This window comes from Ptiloglossa arizonensis, chromosome 6 (genome assembly GCF_051014685.1).
Source record: "Ptiloglossa arizonensis isolate GNS036 chromosome 6, iyPtiAriz1_principal, whole genome shotgun sequence".
Taxonomy (NCBI): domain Eukaryota; kingdom Metazoa; phylum Arthropoda; class Insecta; order Hymenoptera; family Colletidae; genus Ptiloglossa; species Ptiloglossa arizonensis.
In genome coordinates this window covers 9,781,280-9,794,814 of record NC_135053.1, presented here as the reverse complement: position 1 = coordinate 9,794,814, position 13,535 = coordinate 9,781,280, and the positions used below count along the sequence as shown (strand labels likewise).

The 13,535-nt window shown below is 37.6% G+C and overlaps 2 protein-coding genes and 1 long non-coding RNA gene across 9 annotated transcripts in view; 1 reads left to right on the top strand and 2 right to left on the bottom strand.

The window, feature by feature from the left end:
- LOC143147771 (uncharacterized) overlaps window positions 1–8,181 on the bottom strand; it is a 9,365-nt gene extending 1,184 nt beyond the window's left edge. The window contains exons 1-7 of one of the 2 annotated variants that reach the window (XM_076313343.1): window positions 7,910–8,181; window positions 5,891–6,003; window positions 5,588–5,806; window positions 4,688–5,106; window positions 2,840–3,545; window positions 1,171–1,405; window positions 246–455 (exon numbers count right to left, since the gene is read on the bottom strand). In XM_076313343.1, the coding sequence (XP_076169458.1) occupies window positions 250–455; window positions 1,171–1,405; window positions 2,840–3,545; window positions 4,688–5,106; window positions 5,588–5,806; window positions 5,891–6,003; window positions 7,910–8,027 (2,016 nt within the window). In that variant the 5' untranslated portion in view covers window positions 8,028–8,181 and the 3' untranslated portion in view covers window positions 246–249. Of the gene's footprint in view, window positions 1–245; window positions 456–1,170; window positions 1,406–2,839; window positions 3,546–4,687; window positions 5,107–5,587; window positions 5,807–5,890; window positions 6,080–7,909 lie in introns of those variants that run through there. The other variant, XM_076313344.1, reaches the window with a different exon arrangement.
- On the top strand, window positions 1,695–10,467 carry LOC143147773 (uncharacterized). Of its 3 annotated transcripts, none has more exons than XR_012992345.1 (3): window positions 1,702–1,958; window positions 2,858–7,075; window positions 7,875–10,467. It is a non-coding gene; the product is annotated as an uncharacterized LOC143147773 (long non-coding RNA). The 3 variants fall into 3 exon arrangements; XR_012992344.1 differs by having other exon boundaries at window positions 7,790–10,467; XR_012992343.1 differs by having other exon boundaries at window positions 1,695–1,958; window positions 2,858–10,467.
- LOC143147772 (uncharacterized) lies at window positions 10,089–13,535 on the bottom strand. 4 transcript variants are annotated; one of them, XM_076313347.1, is made up of 6 exons: window positions 13,441–13,535; window positions 12,597–12,786; window positions 12,348–12,524; window positions 11,786–12,284; window positions 11,281–11,340; window positions 10,089–10,948 (listed from the first exon to the last, which is right to left on the bottom strand). In XM_076313347.1, the coding sequence occupies exons 2-6, from the start codon at window positions 12,777–12,779 to the stop codon at window positions 10,560–10,562; spliced, it is 1,308 nt and encodes a 435-aa protein (XP_076169462.1). In that variant the 5' UTR covers window positions 12,780–12,786; window positions 13,441–13,535; the 3' UTR covers window positions 10,089–10,559. The 4 variants fall into 4 exon arrangements, 3 of the variants coding, with proteins under 3 accessions (XP_076169462.1, XP_076169463.1, XP_076169461.1); XM_076313348.1 differs by having other exon boundaries at window positions 13,482–13,506; XM_076313346.1 differs by lacking the exon at window positions 13,441–13,535 and adding an exon at window positions 13,056–13,306.

Sequence of the window (13,535 nt, the reverse complement as noted above, 5' to 3'; positions counted from 1 at the left end):
AAAAATCGATGATTAATTTACTAATGTAAAGGATCCATCTCGAAGAAATATGTCTCGATTCAAGATCGACAACCCTAATACAGGTGTAAGTCGACGCCTGCAGATTATTTCATGTCCGATGATACGTTTCAGAAATCACGCGCGGAATATTCCATTTTCTCGGTGGAAATAGTTTGAACCGCGACCGTTAAAATTGCAGAGGGCCAAAATTCGAATCGAAACTCAATTTCACACGGTTCTCGTACGCTTTTAGTGTCCCGGTGAGGTGCTCGGACTGGCTGGACTCGGTATCAAGTTTCGACTTGGAGTTCTAGGCACGCCGACCGCATAGGCGAGGCTCTCCACGCTTTTCGGGAAAGTCCTTGTAATTACGGAATGCTCGGGACCGATCAACGCATCGCCCATGACGCCCAAGCGTACACCGGTCCCGTACCTGTGCAGAGTTATCGACATATCTGAAAACGATGAAATACAAGCGTAAATCGAGATTCGAGACCAAGATTCCCGAAACGGAAGATGTACATCGAAACAAAAAACAATGGAATTTTTATCAATGACGAACCTCTCGCAACTTAAATGTCTTTATACGGGTTCTCTCTTTTAATCGTAGATAAAAGTAAACGGCAAAGAGAAAAGTTTGATACTAATTTTAATACAACATCGTGTATAAATAGTATTATATGTTCGTTAATAATTATAATTTGAGTATTTACATTGATGAATTGTATTCGTTCGTTTCAACCCTCGTAATGCTAGCAGTTTGAACGATCACGGGAGATCACACCTGGGTCCAAACAGACCCATAATGTGACCTTGCATAAATATTTCGAATAAAAATTCTATTATTTTCTCGTACCTTTCTTAACTTCTAAGGAAAGTTGTACTAACGGGATAATTCAGCGAAACGGAAGTCACTCTGGGTCTGAAAAGACCCATGCGTTTAGTATCGAACTAAATCGTCCGAAATATTTGCACCTTCTTTCTAAACCCGACTTAGACATACTGTTCGAGTACGTAAATCGATTCTTCTCGTCGTTCAGCGCGGATAAAAATAGTTCCTCGAACCACTCGACTTTTTGCAATCGAAAGATGTATATGACCCCACTTTCTATAGAATCACCCTGGGTCGCTCGATGAATTTTTTATTAATACTTGTTCGTTAATATTTACTACAGTTGCCTTGAGGTGGTCTCCAATACATCACCGCATCGACACCTTCCACGAGAAAGTCTCCGTTGACATGAGTCAAGGACAGAGAATACCTTCTCGTCAGTTGATTTAACATCACCTTGAGCAAAAGGGATGGGAAACAAGATGAAATAAGTCCGCAGGAAGCTTCCATTGCCGTGATCGCGTATATCGCGCGTTGTTTCGATCTTGCCTCTCGTACATTCTTCTGGATGACCTAGAAAGATACATGTACTTACATACATACACGTATTCTTTCAACGACACACTGCGCGTCGATAACTTTGTACGCGATTAATACACGAATTAATGTTAAATATTATTGTTGTACAACGTTCGGTTATCGTCGCGGCACGAAACAACGTAAATAGACAATAGATAAGTTTGAGTCAGAATGACTGTGTACGACCAAGCCACGCGATAATACGATCGCTGACCTATAATGTGCATAATTCAAATACGACGTGGTATAATACAGTCATTATCGGCAAAAACAAAATGCTAAAGCAGGAAAATTAGGTCACGCGTAACATCGTCTTGGAACAGTTACTGGAATAGTTAACTTCGAGCAAGACTTCGCGAGAGTAATTCCAAACGAATTTAATTATCTGGAATAGAGCGTTGCATCATCTTATTTTCATATACGTATATACAGATCACTCGAGATACATTCGTCTTGGAGAAAGTATCGAAATCGGATGAATGTAAAAATAGTCTTGGAAGAATACTTTCAAGAACGGACGGATAAAAATGGCAAATATATTAGTAAGGTAATTATTACATTTACGTAAAAGTTTCGATTTAATTATTCACTTCTTTAATTTTACATACTTCCAAAAACGATGTATCCCCTTCGTGAAAAGCAAATCCACTTAAGAGTCAACATTTTCTAATCGACAACTCTTTCTTTGCTTTCTTTATGTCGGAAATATGTCTTATGGCCTCTTTAAATAACGATTACACGATATAATGCTCTTACATAATACGAATCGGTATTTCGTGCAATATATCGGTACATTTCCACAACATATCGATATCTGCGTAATCGCACGAACCAACGAGCTGAAATAATTTTAGCAACTGCTTCTTTTAAATGCGATTTTGATGATTTTTATATTCGAAGAAGTCTTATTTTATAAATCGTGGGAACGTTGTTTATAAAAAATATATGCTCCTTTTCTTTTAATTGTAATAATATATAGACACATATGATTTCGGTCGTAAAATATTTTTTTCCACTTTTGGCACCCGAATGCTCCACTGTGCACCGTTCAAAGAACCGCAATTACTTCGTTGTTAGTTGATTCCCAACCACGGTGATTAATACTTAGAGATCTCTGTTTCACGTGTATTTAATTACATGTATATTAATCTATATGTATTTCAATTCGTATAATTTTTAGTACACTTGTACCCGTGTATTATTTCACGGGATATTTAAATACACGTGTACCATTTCACTTTTATATTTAAATACACGTGTATCATTTCAATTTTATATTTAAATACACATACGTAAAATAATACACGTGTACTAAAAATTGCACGGATTGGAGCACGGATACTTAGATGTCTTTTTAATAGCCCTTCAAAGCCACGAACTATACTATTATATCACAGCGATCTGTGCGTTGTTCCCAATTGCACGAACCTGCAAAATTTCCACCAGGTCGTTCTCGAACAGCGGTGTCTTCGTTGGCAAGGCGAGACACAGGATACCTCTGGCTTCGTGATTCTGCATGAATATCGCTCGTTGTCTGATGAACTTGCCAGTAGCGAGGACATCGTTCGGTATCCTGACTCCTGAGATCTGGAAGTACTTCTTGAGAGCGTCGACCGTAGCTGCCAACAATATCTCCGCCTCGGTGGCTCCCGTCATGTTGGCAATATTTTGAAGAACCTCGAGCTGAATCTCTTCGGACCACGCGACCACCTTTCGTCCACAAGGGGACGTGGTTTGCAGACGATTCGCCTGGGGGTGTTTTAGGAACAGCTCCTGCAGGATCATTTTCGGCGCCTTTATCCCTATCCAGGTGATGGAAAGCACCTCTATACCTGCCTGGAGCACCAGTGGTAGATAATACCACAGCATCGACGTCAAAGTGTCGGGATAACAGTGCTTGTGACGCGACTTCAGGGCTCGTAGCTCTCGTAGAATCCGTATCGGCGTTTTCAAAGTGAACGTCACCGCCAGATACCAGAACCAGAGAAAAGCACCGTAAAATATCTCCAGAGGATTAATAGACATCAAAACAGAGCGATAGACGACCACAAACCCGAAGTTACGTTTGAAGGCTTCACGTTGGAGGATCGAGAAGACATCGAAGATGCTGGATCTCTCACCTTTTCGACACTGTCTAAAATAAACCAAGAAACGATTCGTATTACGAGCTTACGATGAAGAAATTTATGAAATTTATCGATATAATACGAGGTAGAATACCATAGACTGGTATTCTTATTAACGAAGTACGGATGGATTTTTATCGTTTCAGATACCATGGCGCTTATGTGTGTCGTAATTTGGTTAATCGAGTCTGAGAAGATAGAATGGACCGTATTATTTTGACGCGAAGCTCTTCGTGAATACAACCGAAATGGTATGCATATACTCACGCATTAACAGGTGCGAGTGAAGAAATAATTATTTGTACCGGTTGTATTTTATACTCTGCTGTATAATACTTGGATGAACCGCGAAGCTAAGTAATTTATAATATACACAATAATATGGTATAACCAATTCATGGTATAACCATGAAACGAATTTTTTTCGAAGATTATTTTTTACGAGATTTATCCAAGCCATCGATACTTTTTCAACGATACTCTATATATTATTTCCTTGTCCTTTTAGATCATTTAGATTAACAAAACAAACTTAACTACCCTTAAAATCGTTCCTAACATTTATTCTTTAGATATTTGTATAAAAAAGTGTATGCATTCAAAGGTTAATTCTTGAAAGGGACAAAAACATTGTTGTTCATTTGCATTTAAACCGAAATAAAGACCGTAAGGTCAGTGGTTTCTCTTCACGGTAAAAACCACGAGTGGTAGCGTCCACTCAGTGATTCCTGAAAAGTGTACGTAAATCTGGATATCTCGTTAGGAGGGATTAAACAATGTCTATCTTCGCGAGTCATCGTCTCTATCTAATTTAACGTGTAATTTTATTTACCGGATGGTTTCGAATGACGTTACGGAAAAGATTTAGCAAATATTGATTTCGGTGTACCAAAAATTGATAACGTGCACCTCGTCAGTGCTTTCAACGAGGAGATCGGAACGATTATATCGATTATCGCTCACTGAATTATCAAAAGACTTGATCGCGTATCTCGTTGATTCTTTCAGCGAGAAGATCAGAACGATCACATCGATTTTCGCGTACTAAGATACCAAAATCTTATATCGCGTACGTCGTCTGTTCTCTTAACGAGGAGACCGAAACGATTGATTCTTCCTCACTGGAATACCAAAAACTTATATCGTGTACCTCGTCAGTTCTTTCAGCGAGAAGACCAGAACGATCACCCCGATTTTCGCGCACTGGAACACACCGATCTGCTTTTTCAATATCTCGGGACGCTCGTTCGGATCGTTGTCGCAGAGGAACTCGTTCCAGTAATTGCTGAAACTCTCTGTAAGCTTTTGGTAAAGCTTCGGTAAAGCAGACGGCTCGACGTAGAGATTCGTAAAAGGGGACTCTGGCTCTTGACACGTCCAACTCTCGGTGGCGTACTTCAACGGAAGGAAGTCGGCCAACGCTAAACGCTCTTGTCGCAGAAGTAGATGATGGACCCTCACTAGGCAGACTTGGCACTCCTCGCCGCGAAGAAAACAGTTTATAACGTGCACTTGCCACGGTGGTTGCTCCGGTGAGAAGAATTTCGACGTAAGGTCGCTAACGTAGTCCTGAAACACAGGGATCCATTCGCTAACAACTACATTTCGATCTCGAGAGTCATATAGAGAGTGCTCTTCAAAATTGGAACACGTTACGCGACCTGTTGCACTCGAAGAATAAATTTACGAACTGGTTCATCTACCTCGCTTCTTTCGTATATGCAGCGATCTATCCACGATGCAAAAATACCCGACTAGATAACTTTTTCTTCCGGAAGAGAAACATTAAAGAATTTTTATCAGTATCGATTAAAAAGATACATTATGCGGGAGAATAATACAAAAAGATCAACGCTATTTACTCTCTATATATGAATTTATTCGTTATGAATAAAAAATAACGCATGTAATTTGTTTTCTGGTACATCGTCACATTATTAAAGATCCCCGTTTCACGCGTACGTTAAGTGCACGTTAAATGGGAATCTTTAACGTTTACCAATAACTGTTGTAAGCGCGGGATACAATTGAAAATCACGGAAAAACTGACCTGAATGTTCGACTCCGTGATGGGTCGACCTCTGAAAAAGCACGGTGAATTTACCAAATGGTTGTTCAACGAGAAATAATCGAGGTCCCTCCACACGTAGAGACCCCATCTCGTGGACAGGCCAGCCCGTAGGAATCTCCTGGACGAAGTGAGGTACCCTAAATGGCCTCCTATACCTTCCGCGATCGAACGGCCTTGAATCAGCAAAGTATAAATGCCCTAAATTTGTGACAAGTTTACGAGTTACACAGGATCACGACGCTAAGTCCGTTAATATTAGTCATCGATCGATTTGCCACCTACGTGATTCCGTAATTGGTCCAAGATCGTGCGAATGCTGTTTTCCTCCACGACGACCACGTTCGGATATTTCCACTTCACGAAACGTATCCAAACCTTTCTCGACCACGACAACACTTGAACGCATTAAAAGGAACGAGTGATACTTTTTCTTTTAGCTTTAATATAGTTGCAGAACCGCAACAAATTCGTATTTCGTTTATAGAGACACTATCAGATACTAGATAGAGACATTAATTTATTTCTGGCGTATTCAATTTCATTCGCAACTTTCGAAAGAAAAGAAAATTTATAATTCCTTTTCAACCAATGAGTAAAATAATTTTTTTTAATTCTATTTGTAACTTTCGAAAAAAAAAAGAAACTATGCATTTAAGGGTTAAAAAGGTGGCGACAACAGCGGAGAACAATTTTTAGAAGAATTCGTGTTCGATCGATTTGAATAAAAATTCTATAGCTCGACGACACATTGATATATTTGCGTATTGCGCAACAGAATGCTCGCCGTTTAATTACGAGTTACAAAACAGGCAAAAAGTCTTCCTCGATTATCTCATTGTTTGTATTTACAATAATTCTGAAATATTTCGCTAAACGATATCTGCTCCAGACGCGAACGTGTATAAGTCGTTCCGGTGTTATACAAGCGATTTCCTATCCATGGTCACGGCGTTTTCGTGTATCCAAAGTGTAACGTTTCGTGATAATTTACTCGGATACTCGACAAGAAAAGTTGCGTTCATACGGAGCGGTTTCGGTGGAATTTACGATTTCAAGGATGAAACGTATCGACGATAATTATTACATTTAATACGAATCAATAAACAACAGAAATACGGAACTTCCTGTTTTTTCTCTTGAATCTCTTTCGTAAATAAATTACGAAAAACGAAACGCTATGCCTGCCCTGTATACGTATACAGAGTTCGTCGAATGTCATCGAAATACACTTGTTGTAAATAAGTACGTGTTACGTTTATTTCTTACTGGAATGTTAATTACCCCGTTAACACGTTCCGTGCCATGTGAGTCATTGGTGACCCACAATATCAATTCGCGAGCAGAACACTCGTCAAATGACCGAGCGTATTCAACTCAGTGGTGAAACGAAGCAGGGAAAATAGAAGACGAAACCACGAAGAATTTAACACGTCTGATTCCCATAATTGAATATATGCAATATACGGGGTAAGTCTATAAGAATGACCGCTTGAAATAATTCGTTAACTATGACTCCGTCTCGACTTCGTACAAAAATATTGAATTGAAAGAAAGAACTTAGAATATCCATTCCAATTTGTTCGTGTCTCGTAATTTTTAAGATATCGAAGTAATCTTGAGTTTTTTAAACGGCTCTGTATATTTTTTACCGTGTAGCCGCTGAAAAGACGAATTGAACGAACTGTACCAGTTCTGAAACTGTAGACACAATCAGTCGAACGAACAACAGACAGTACAATTGTATTTTGAAAAAATCTAAGTCAAACCTAACATAAAGTTAACTCGAAACCGAATTCGAAAGTGTTAGGGAATTCCAGCATCTTAGCTTTTGAAACGAAGGCAAGCATTGAGAAAAAGCAAGAAATATTTAAGGGTGCAAACGAAACATTTCTATAGTACTACTACAGTTCGTAACTTTGGAAGTTGTAACTTTGAAGCCCCGGTCACCAGTGACCACCTTGGCGTTAAACGCGTTAACTCTTTGGAGCATAGTTGGTTAAGAAACGTCCCACCTTTTTAATACCCTGATATGCACGATGAGATATACTTCAACCCACCATGAAAAATAAAAATAACTTCATACAAGTTGCACACCGAGACTGTTAATATCCCATTGCGTAATTAAACATCAATCTATTTTTTAGTCTCAGTTATTTTCTACTACATTACTTCAACGTTTAGCAACCGTGCATCAAAGAGTTAACGAAACACTGCGATCGGGTAACGAGCATCGTTCAACTTCTGGCGCTGTTCTCCCCACCCGCAGCCCTCCCTGAAGAAGCATTCCTCGAGGATATTTACCCGGATACACGAGAAGGAAGACCGGCACCAAGAGGACCAACAGCAGCAGGCTAACGCCCAAGTGAAATAGGAACGTAAACCCGAGGACGTCCATGATATTGAACCTGATCGCGGTCATGGTTCCTCGCGACGATTTACCCCCACGGTTATTTTTCCAATAATAAAGAAAACAATCGGCGAACCGGAAAAGGATCCCGCGTAATTGTCCGATGGTACTGCTCGACTGGCAATTATGCGAAATAGTCGTCGCGTGGTTCGCGAATCCGCGGTGCTACTGACTGGCGTGTGGACGATTATGTTCGAAGAGCTGACCCTCGACCCCTTGCAAAAGACCGAGTCAGACGGTGACTCGATGATACAGCGGCGCATCGGAGGCTACTGTCCTCGTCTCGTCGCCACCTCCCCCCTCAACCCTCCTGGTGAATCCTCGGGGATTCGTCGGATTCCGCGGAGAATCGACGTTCGGGGCGATTTATCGGCGACCAAGCCACCGGATCCAATCGTGGTTTAATTATAGGCGGCTACCAGAGATAATCGCCGGATCTCGCTCGCGGCCTTTGGTCCAGGTTGACAAATCGCGAGAGGGAAGTCGACGAGAAAGGAAATCGTTCGTTGCGATCGACGGGAGACGTTCCCGGGACCGCGGCGCGGCGAACAAGGGAGAGAACCTTTTTCTGATACGAGGTACACCAGTGCACGGTAAGACGGTGTAATTTTCCTTGCGCGAGAAGCGCAAGTTTCTTCACGGGGAATTACATAAAGAGAAAATTGACGAAGTGCGCTCGACGACGTCACGGGTTTAGGAGCGATAACGCGCGGTAAACGATGAACATTTGTGTCGGAGTTGTTTTCGGAGAGAATACCTCAGCAACTGCTGCACCACGCGCATCATCCGGTGATTACGAGACTTCGAAGACGAAGGGGACGACGATCGACGAAGAACCGAGTTTGTCGTTGCGTTCAGACCAACGTCCTGGGAAACATCGAACAACTTTGATTTTCGTCGCGAAGTAGAATTTAGTAAAGGATATACGTAAGAGTTCGTAATACAGAGCTACGTTTTGGATAGATTGAGACGAAAGTGAATATTTGTAATACGTTGAACGGAGAAAGTGTATCGTAAAAACATCGACATCGATAGTGGGATAGAAGAAGTTCAGTTATACCGTGAATTTTTTAAAGAAGAAATCGTGGACGGTAGTTGACGACTATTGGATAAATTAAGCGCTTCGTTTAAGGATAAAAGGTTCAACATTCGTGTAAAAGGTATCGTTGAAAAGGAATTGAGGAATTGAGCATCGTGTTCTCCCGAATTCTCGATGTTATCGGATTGTTGTTCGATTCGTTGCAAACGTTTTTCAAACGATAAAATATTCCAAAGTCTTCGAATGTTTTCAATCGAGAACCACGAATCGGATGGATTATCTTAGATAACGACGGACCGAATCTCCGCGGATCTATTATTTTCGATAACAAAGAATTTCTATTGACGATTCCAAGTTCTTTTACGTCCCTCGTAACAGTTCACTGATAGAATAAAAACGAACGAATCGACGATAATATAGTTTTCGACTGGTATCGATGTAACAGTCTTTGTTCGAGCGTCGTACCATGGAATCGTTGTAATATGTATTACACCAAATGGTTGAAAATGGAAAATTGAAATTTGTCCGAAAAAATGATCAAAGAGTATATTACGTCGATCGATAGACAACAGCTCGCGAGTGAATTGAACCAGTTTCGACGGAGTCTTTTATTCGTTGTTCGTCACGATGAAGAAACGTTCAAACCGAAGGGGATCGAATCGACTCTCGATCACAGAGGTTTTGTAATCTTTAATGTACAAGGAATTCCAGGAAAGAATAAATAAGATGTATCGAAAGTGTAACGGTCACCGACTCACCTTGAAAACCGGACATATTGCTCAAACCTAATAAGTAGAAATTGTTCACCATTTTACTATTTTCTGGCAAATTCTCGTGAACGCTAAAAAACGGTAAAACTTCGTGTCGAATACATCTCATAGACGAGCCACGGCATTATCGTATTATGTAATATCGAGTACATTTCAATATGTATTTACAAAGAATAAAATGCTGATCTCTTTCGATGGTATTTAAACGCAAAGTTGCACGTGGTAATCGAATTTTTGAAGGAAAGAAAGACGAACACCGAACGATCTCAGTCAATTTATTTTATTAAAAATGTATATATACAAAATGGTATATCAATATACATATATATATTTACAATCGATTTCTTTTTAAAAAGTAACCTGCATTATGTAAAATATGTTATTGTTCATAGTTTCTAATGTTTGCGAAGTAAACTCCCTAATTAGGGAGTTAATTAATTAATTAATTAAGAGAATAATGCGTTCCTCTAAATTTACAGAGTTTTTAAATTACCTAGTAATCAAATCAGGTGGAGGGGATCGCATAAATAGAGACTATTAAATAAATTTTATAGATTTCGTTACCAGTAATGCGCGAAAGTCAAAACTTTGTTGTCTATAAATAAAATTATGCCAATAGTATAGCATATATACTATATGATAATTTGATGTATTACTACATTTCCGATATAACATAACAAAACATATGTTGTAAACATTAGTGTCATTTCTCGTTTCTTTTCTTTTTTTTTAATTTCATACGCCACCATCTACGAGCGGCTTGTTATGTTTGTCCCGTTTAGCATTATGATAAAGATACGAATGTACACGTAAACTGTTACTATTCTTATATTTATTACCACAAAGCTTACACGTTAGACTTTCAAGCGGACCATGAATATAACGGACATGAAGTTTGAGATTCTCCTTACGCGTAAAGTGACGAAGACACCATGGACACGAATACATTCGAATAACTTTGCCTCTTTCCATACGCAATGTTGGTCCCAGTTCGGATACAACGCGCAAAGTTGTTTCCAAAGGTAGAGTATTATTGGAGATTCCTTTAATAGTTCGTCGACCTTTACCGTGACAACCAGTTTCGTACGTGAACTCACCTTGAAGACCGGTCATATTGCTCAAACCTAATAAGTAGAAATAAATAAATAGATAACAACGAATATAAAATTTGTATTTTTTCTTATATTGTGTTTAGAAATAATTTGATTAGTATTCAACAAAATTAAATAATATATTGCCTTGCCTGCAAAGATAATAAACGAAAATCGTTATCGTATATATTGTTTTACCAATTTTTATGTTAGATTGAAAAAAATCGGTATTTATTCATATTGACTTATTAAAATTATTTTAAGTGTGAATTGGAACATCTTATACCACATATTTTTCAAAGAAAATTAAACCAGCAAACATGGAAAATAAATTCTACCAAAAAAATAAAAATCAAAATACATACCAAACGCTTGAGTTTGCGTATTCTGATTGTAGGGAACTAATTGCATATCAGGTATAAGATCTGTAAAATACAATATTATTTATTTCGTTAACATTTACCGTTATGAATTGTGAAACATAAATGTGTAATTGTGTACGATTGTAAAATTTAGATTTGAAACACCCAATAATGTAAGCATGCAAATGTGTAATTGAATCGATCGTAAAATTAATTTGTTCTATATATGCTGAAAAACTTTTTACGACCAAACATGTTATAATCGGGTTTTAATATTGTGCACATCCATCGATGATAGCAGTTGAGTGTGTCAAATCTTTTACATGCCGATAAAGCTGCCAGTATCTGTACAGCCTCTCGGTTAATTTTAATCGTCTCATTTTGAAGTATACACTCGCTCGGCAAGCAGAATACTTTTTGCCTCCAAATGACGTCTTTGTAGTTATCGGCCTACTAATTACATAATTCTTTTTAATCTTTACACAAATAAAAGGCATGGTATTAATACCTTTTCTCTGCAGGTTTTCTTCGGGTTTATAAACTGGTTCATTGGGCAAATATGTCTTATACCCTGTTTCTGAATCCATGTCGAGCGTATAATCTAGTGGTTCGTGTTTAGGTGTTTCCGCATGACCAATGTCTGCTGTACAGTCTAATGGTTCTTCTTCGTTGCTTTGTGTCTCTATACTTCTGCAACTATTGTTCTGTGCCATGTGCATATCTTGCATATCTTGCATATCTTGCATATTGTAAGCTGAATCGGAGGTAGAATCTTGATGACAACACGCATCACCCATGACTGCATTATTCTCTATTAATTCTCTATCGTGTAGTTCCCCTTTTGATAAACCATCTTGTTTCTCAGATTGTTGATCGTTTTGTACTACTTGTTTTGGATTTTCAAAAGCAGAAACATTTAAATTTGATGAAACAGAATTGATGTTGCTCTTTTTTGTGCTAAATAGCTGATCCAATTGTACATTTTTTGTTAGAGATTCCTCGAGTTTCTATGATGTATAAAGTAATTCGTTTCATTATGGAATTAAAATATCAGATTTTAATTAACATACCTCTTCGGTTTCTGTAGTTAAACCTTTTATTTGTAAAGTTTCTGCTACTTTCAAAAAACTTGCTATATCTTCCTGCTTAATATTAACTTCTCCTTGATACATAAAGTGAAGCATAGCCGATAAATCACGATAGTTGACATCTTTCAAAATCACAATTGGATGTTTACAAGAATTTCCCTACATTATTATAAAAATTTTAATACTATAACTTTAGTAATAATATATTTTAATATGTAAATCAAAACGTACCTTGAAAAGTTCTCTAAAATATGTACTACAAACTGACAATATTAACTTATGTGCACGTAATATTTGACCCTCTGCAGCTAATGTTACATCGACTAACTGCTCATCAGTCAGTAATGTGTATAATCCAGATGACAAGTTTCTTGGAAAACTATTCCAAACTAATGAAAACTGTTCTCCAGACATTATTTCTCTAAAAAGAATTTTAAAATCTTGTATGTTTTAACTGTTTGTACATATTATGTATAAATAGTTAACTCGTATCTTATTTTAAGTAATGCGATTCAAATTAATAAAACTTTGTTACTAATTGTGTACACAAAATTAGTAACTAACGTTTATGTGGTAATTAGGTACTTTATGAAATTTTTCATTTTTAAAAGTGATGAAGGATTGTTACAGTGAAAAGATACACTATTAATGAAAAAATAATAAACGTTATGATTCATTTAAAAAGTTAACCTTTATTAAAACGCAATTTAAGATCTGACGAAAATAATCCACCGAACGCTGTAGTTCGATCGTTATGTAAACAATTCAATTTTAATAATTGTAATTCGAATTGCGTTTAAAAATCAATTTAATTTCATTGTCACCACTTTTTTTTGAATTTTTGAAGAACTACAAACAAACGTTTCATTGGTTTCCAAACAATTCATGTCAAATTCTAAATTACAATTTATAGTTTACAAAACAAATATTTCACGAATCAAAAAGTATTTAGAGCGGTGTAAGATGGACGAACATACAAATTATTCAAGATAAATTGTCGCGCCTTTCAATTGTAAACAGTTTTAATTATGCTAATATCGTTTTACATAAAATATTATTGTATGTAGACAGTTACTTTTTAAACAAAAACTTTGATACTATAGATAATTATTGTACTTTTTTTAGTGTGTAGAATTATGAAATACACTATATGGTAAATATTGAAACACA

Bases quoted from the DNA above. Each gene is read 5' to 3' on its own strand.
- LOC143147772 (XM_076313347.1), bottom strand. From the start codon at position 12,779: ATGTCTGGAGAACAGTTTTCATTAGTTTGGAATAGTTTTCCAAGAAAC. The intron at 12,525-12,596 runs GTACGTTTTGAT...ATAATAATGTAG, and splicing joins ATTTTAGAGAACTTTTCAAG to GGAAATTCTTGTAAACATCC. The intron at 10,949-11,280 runs GTATGTATTTTG...TCTACTTATTAG, and splicing joins TACGCAAACTCAAGCGTTTG to GTTTGAGCAATATGACCGGT.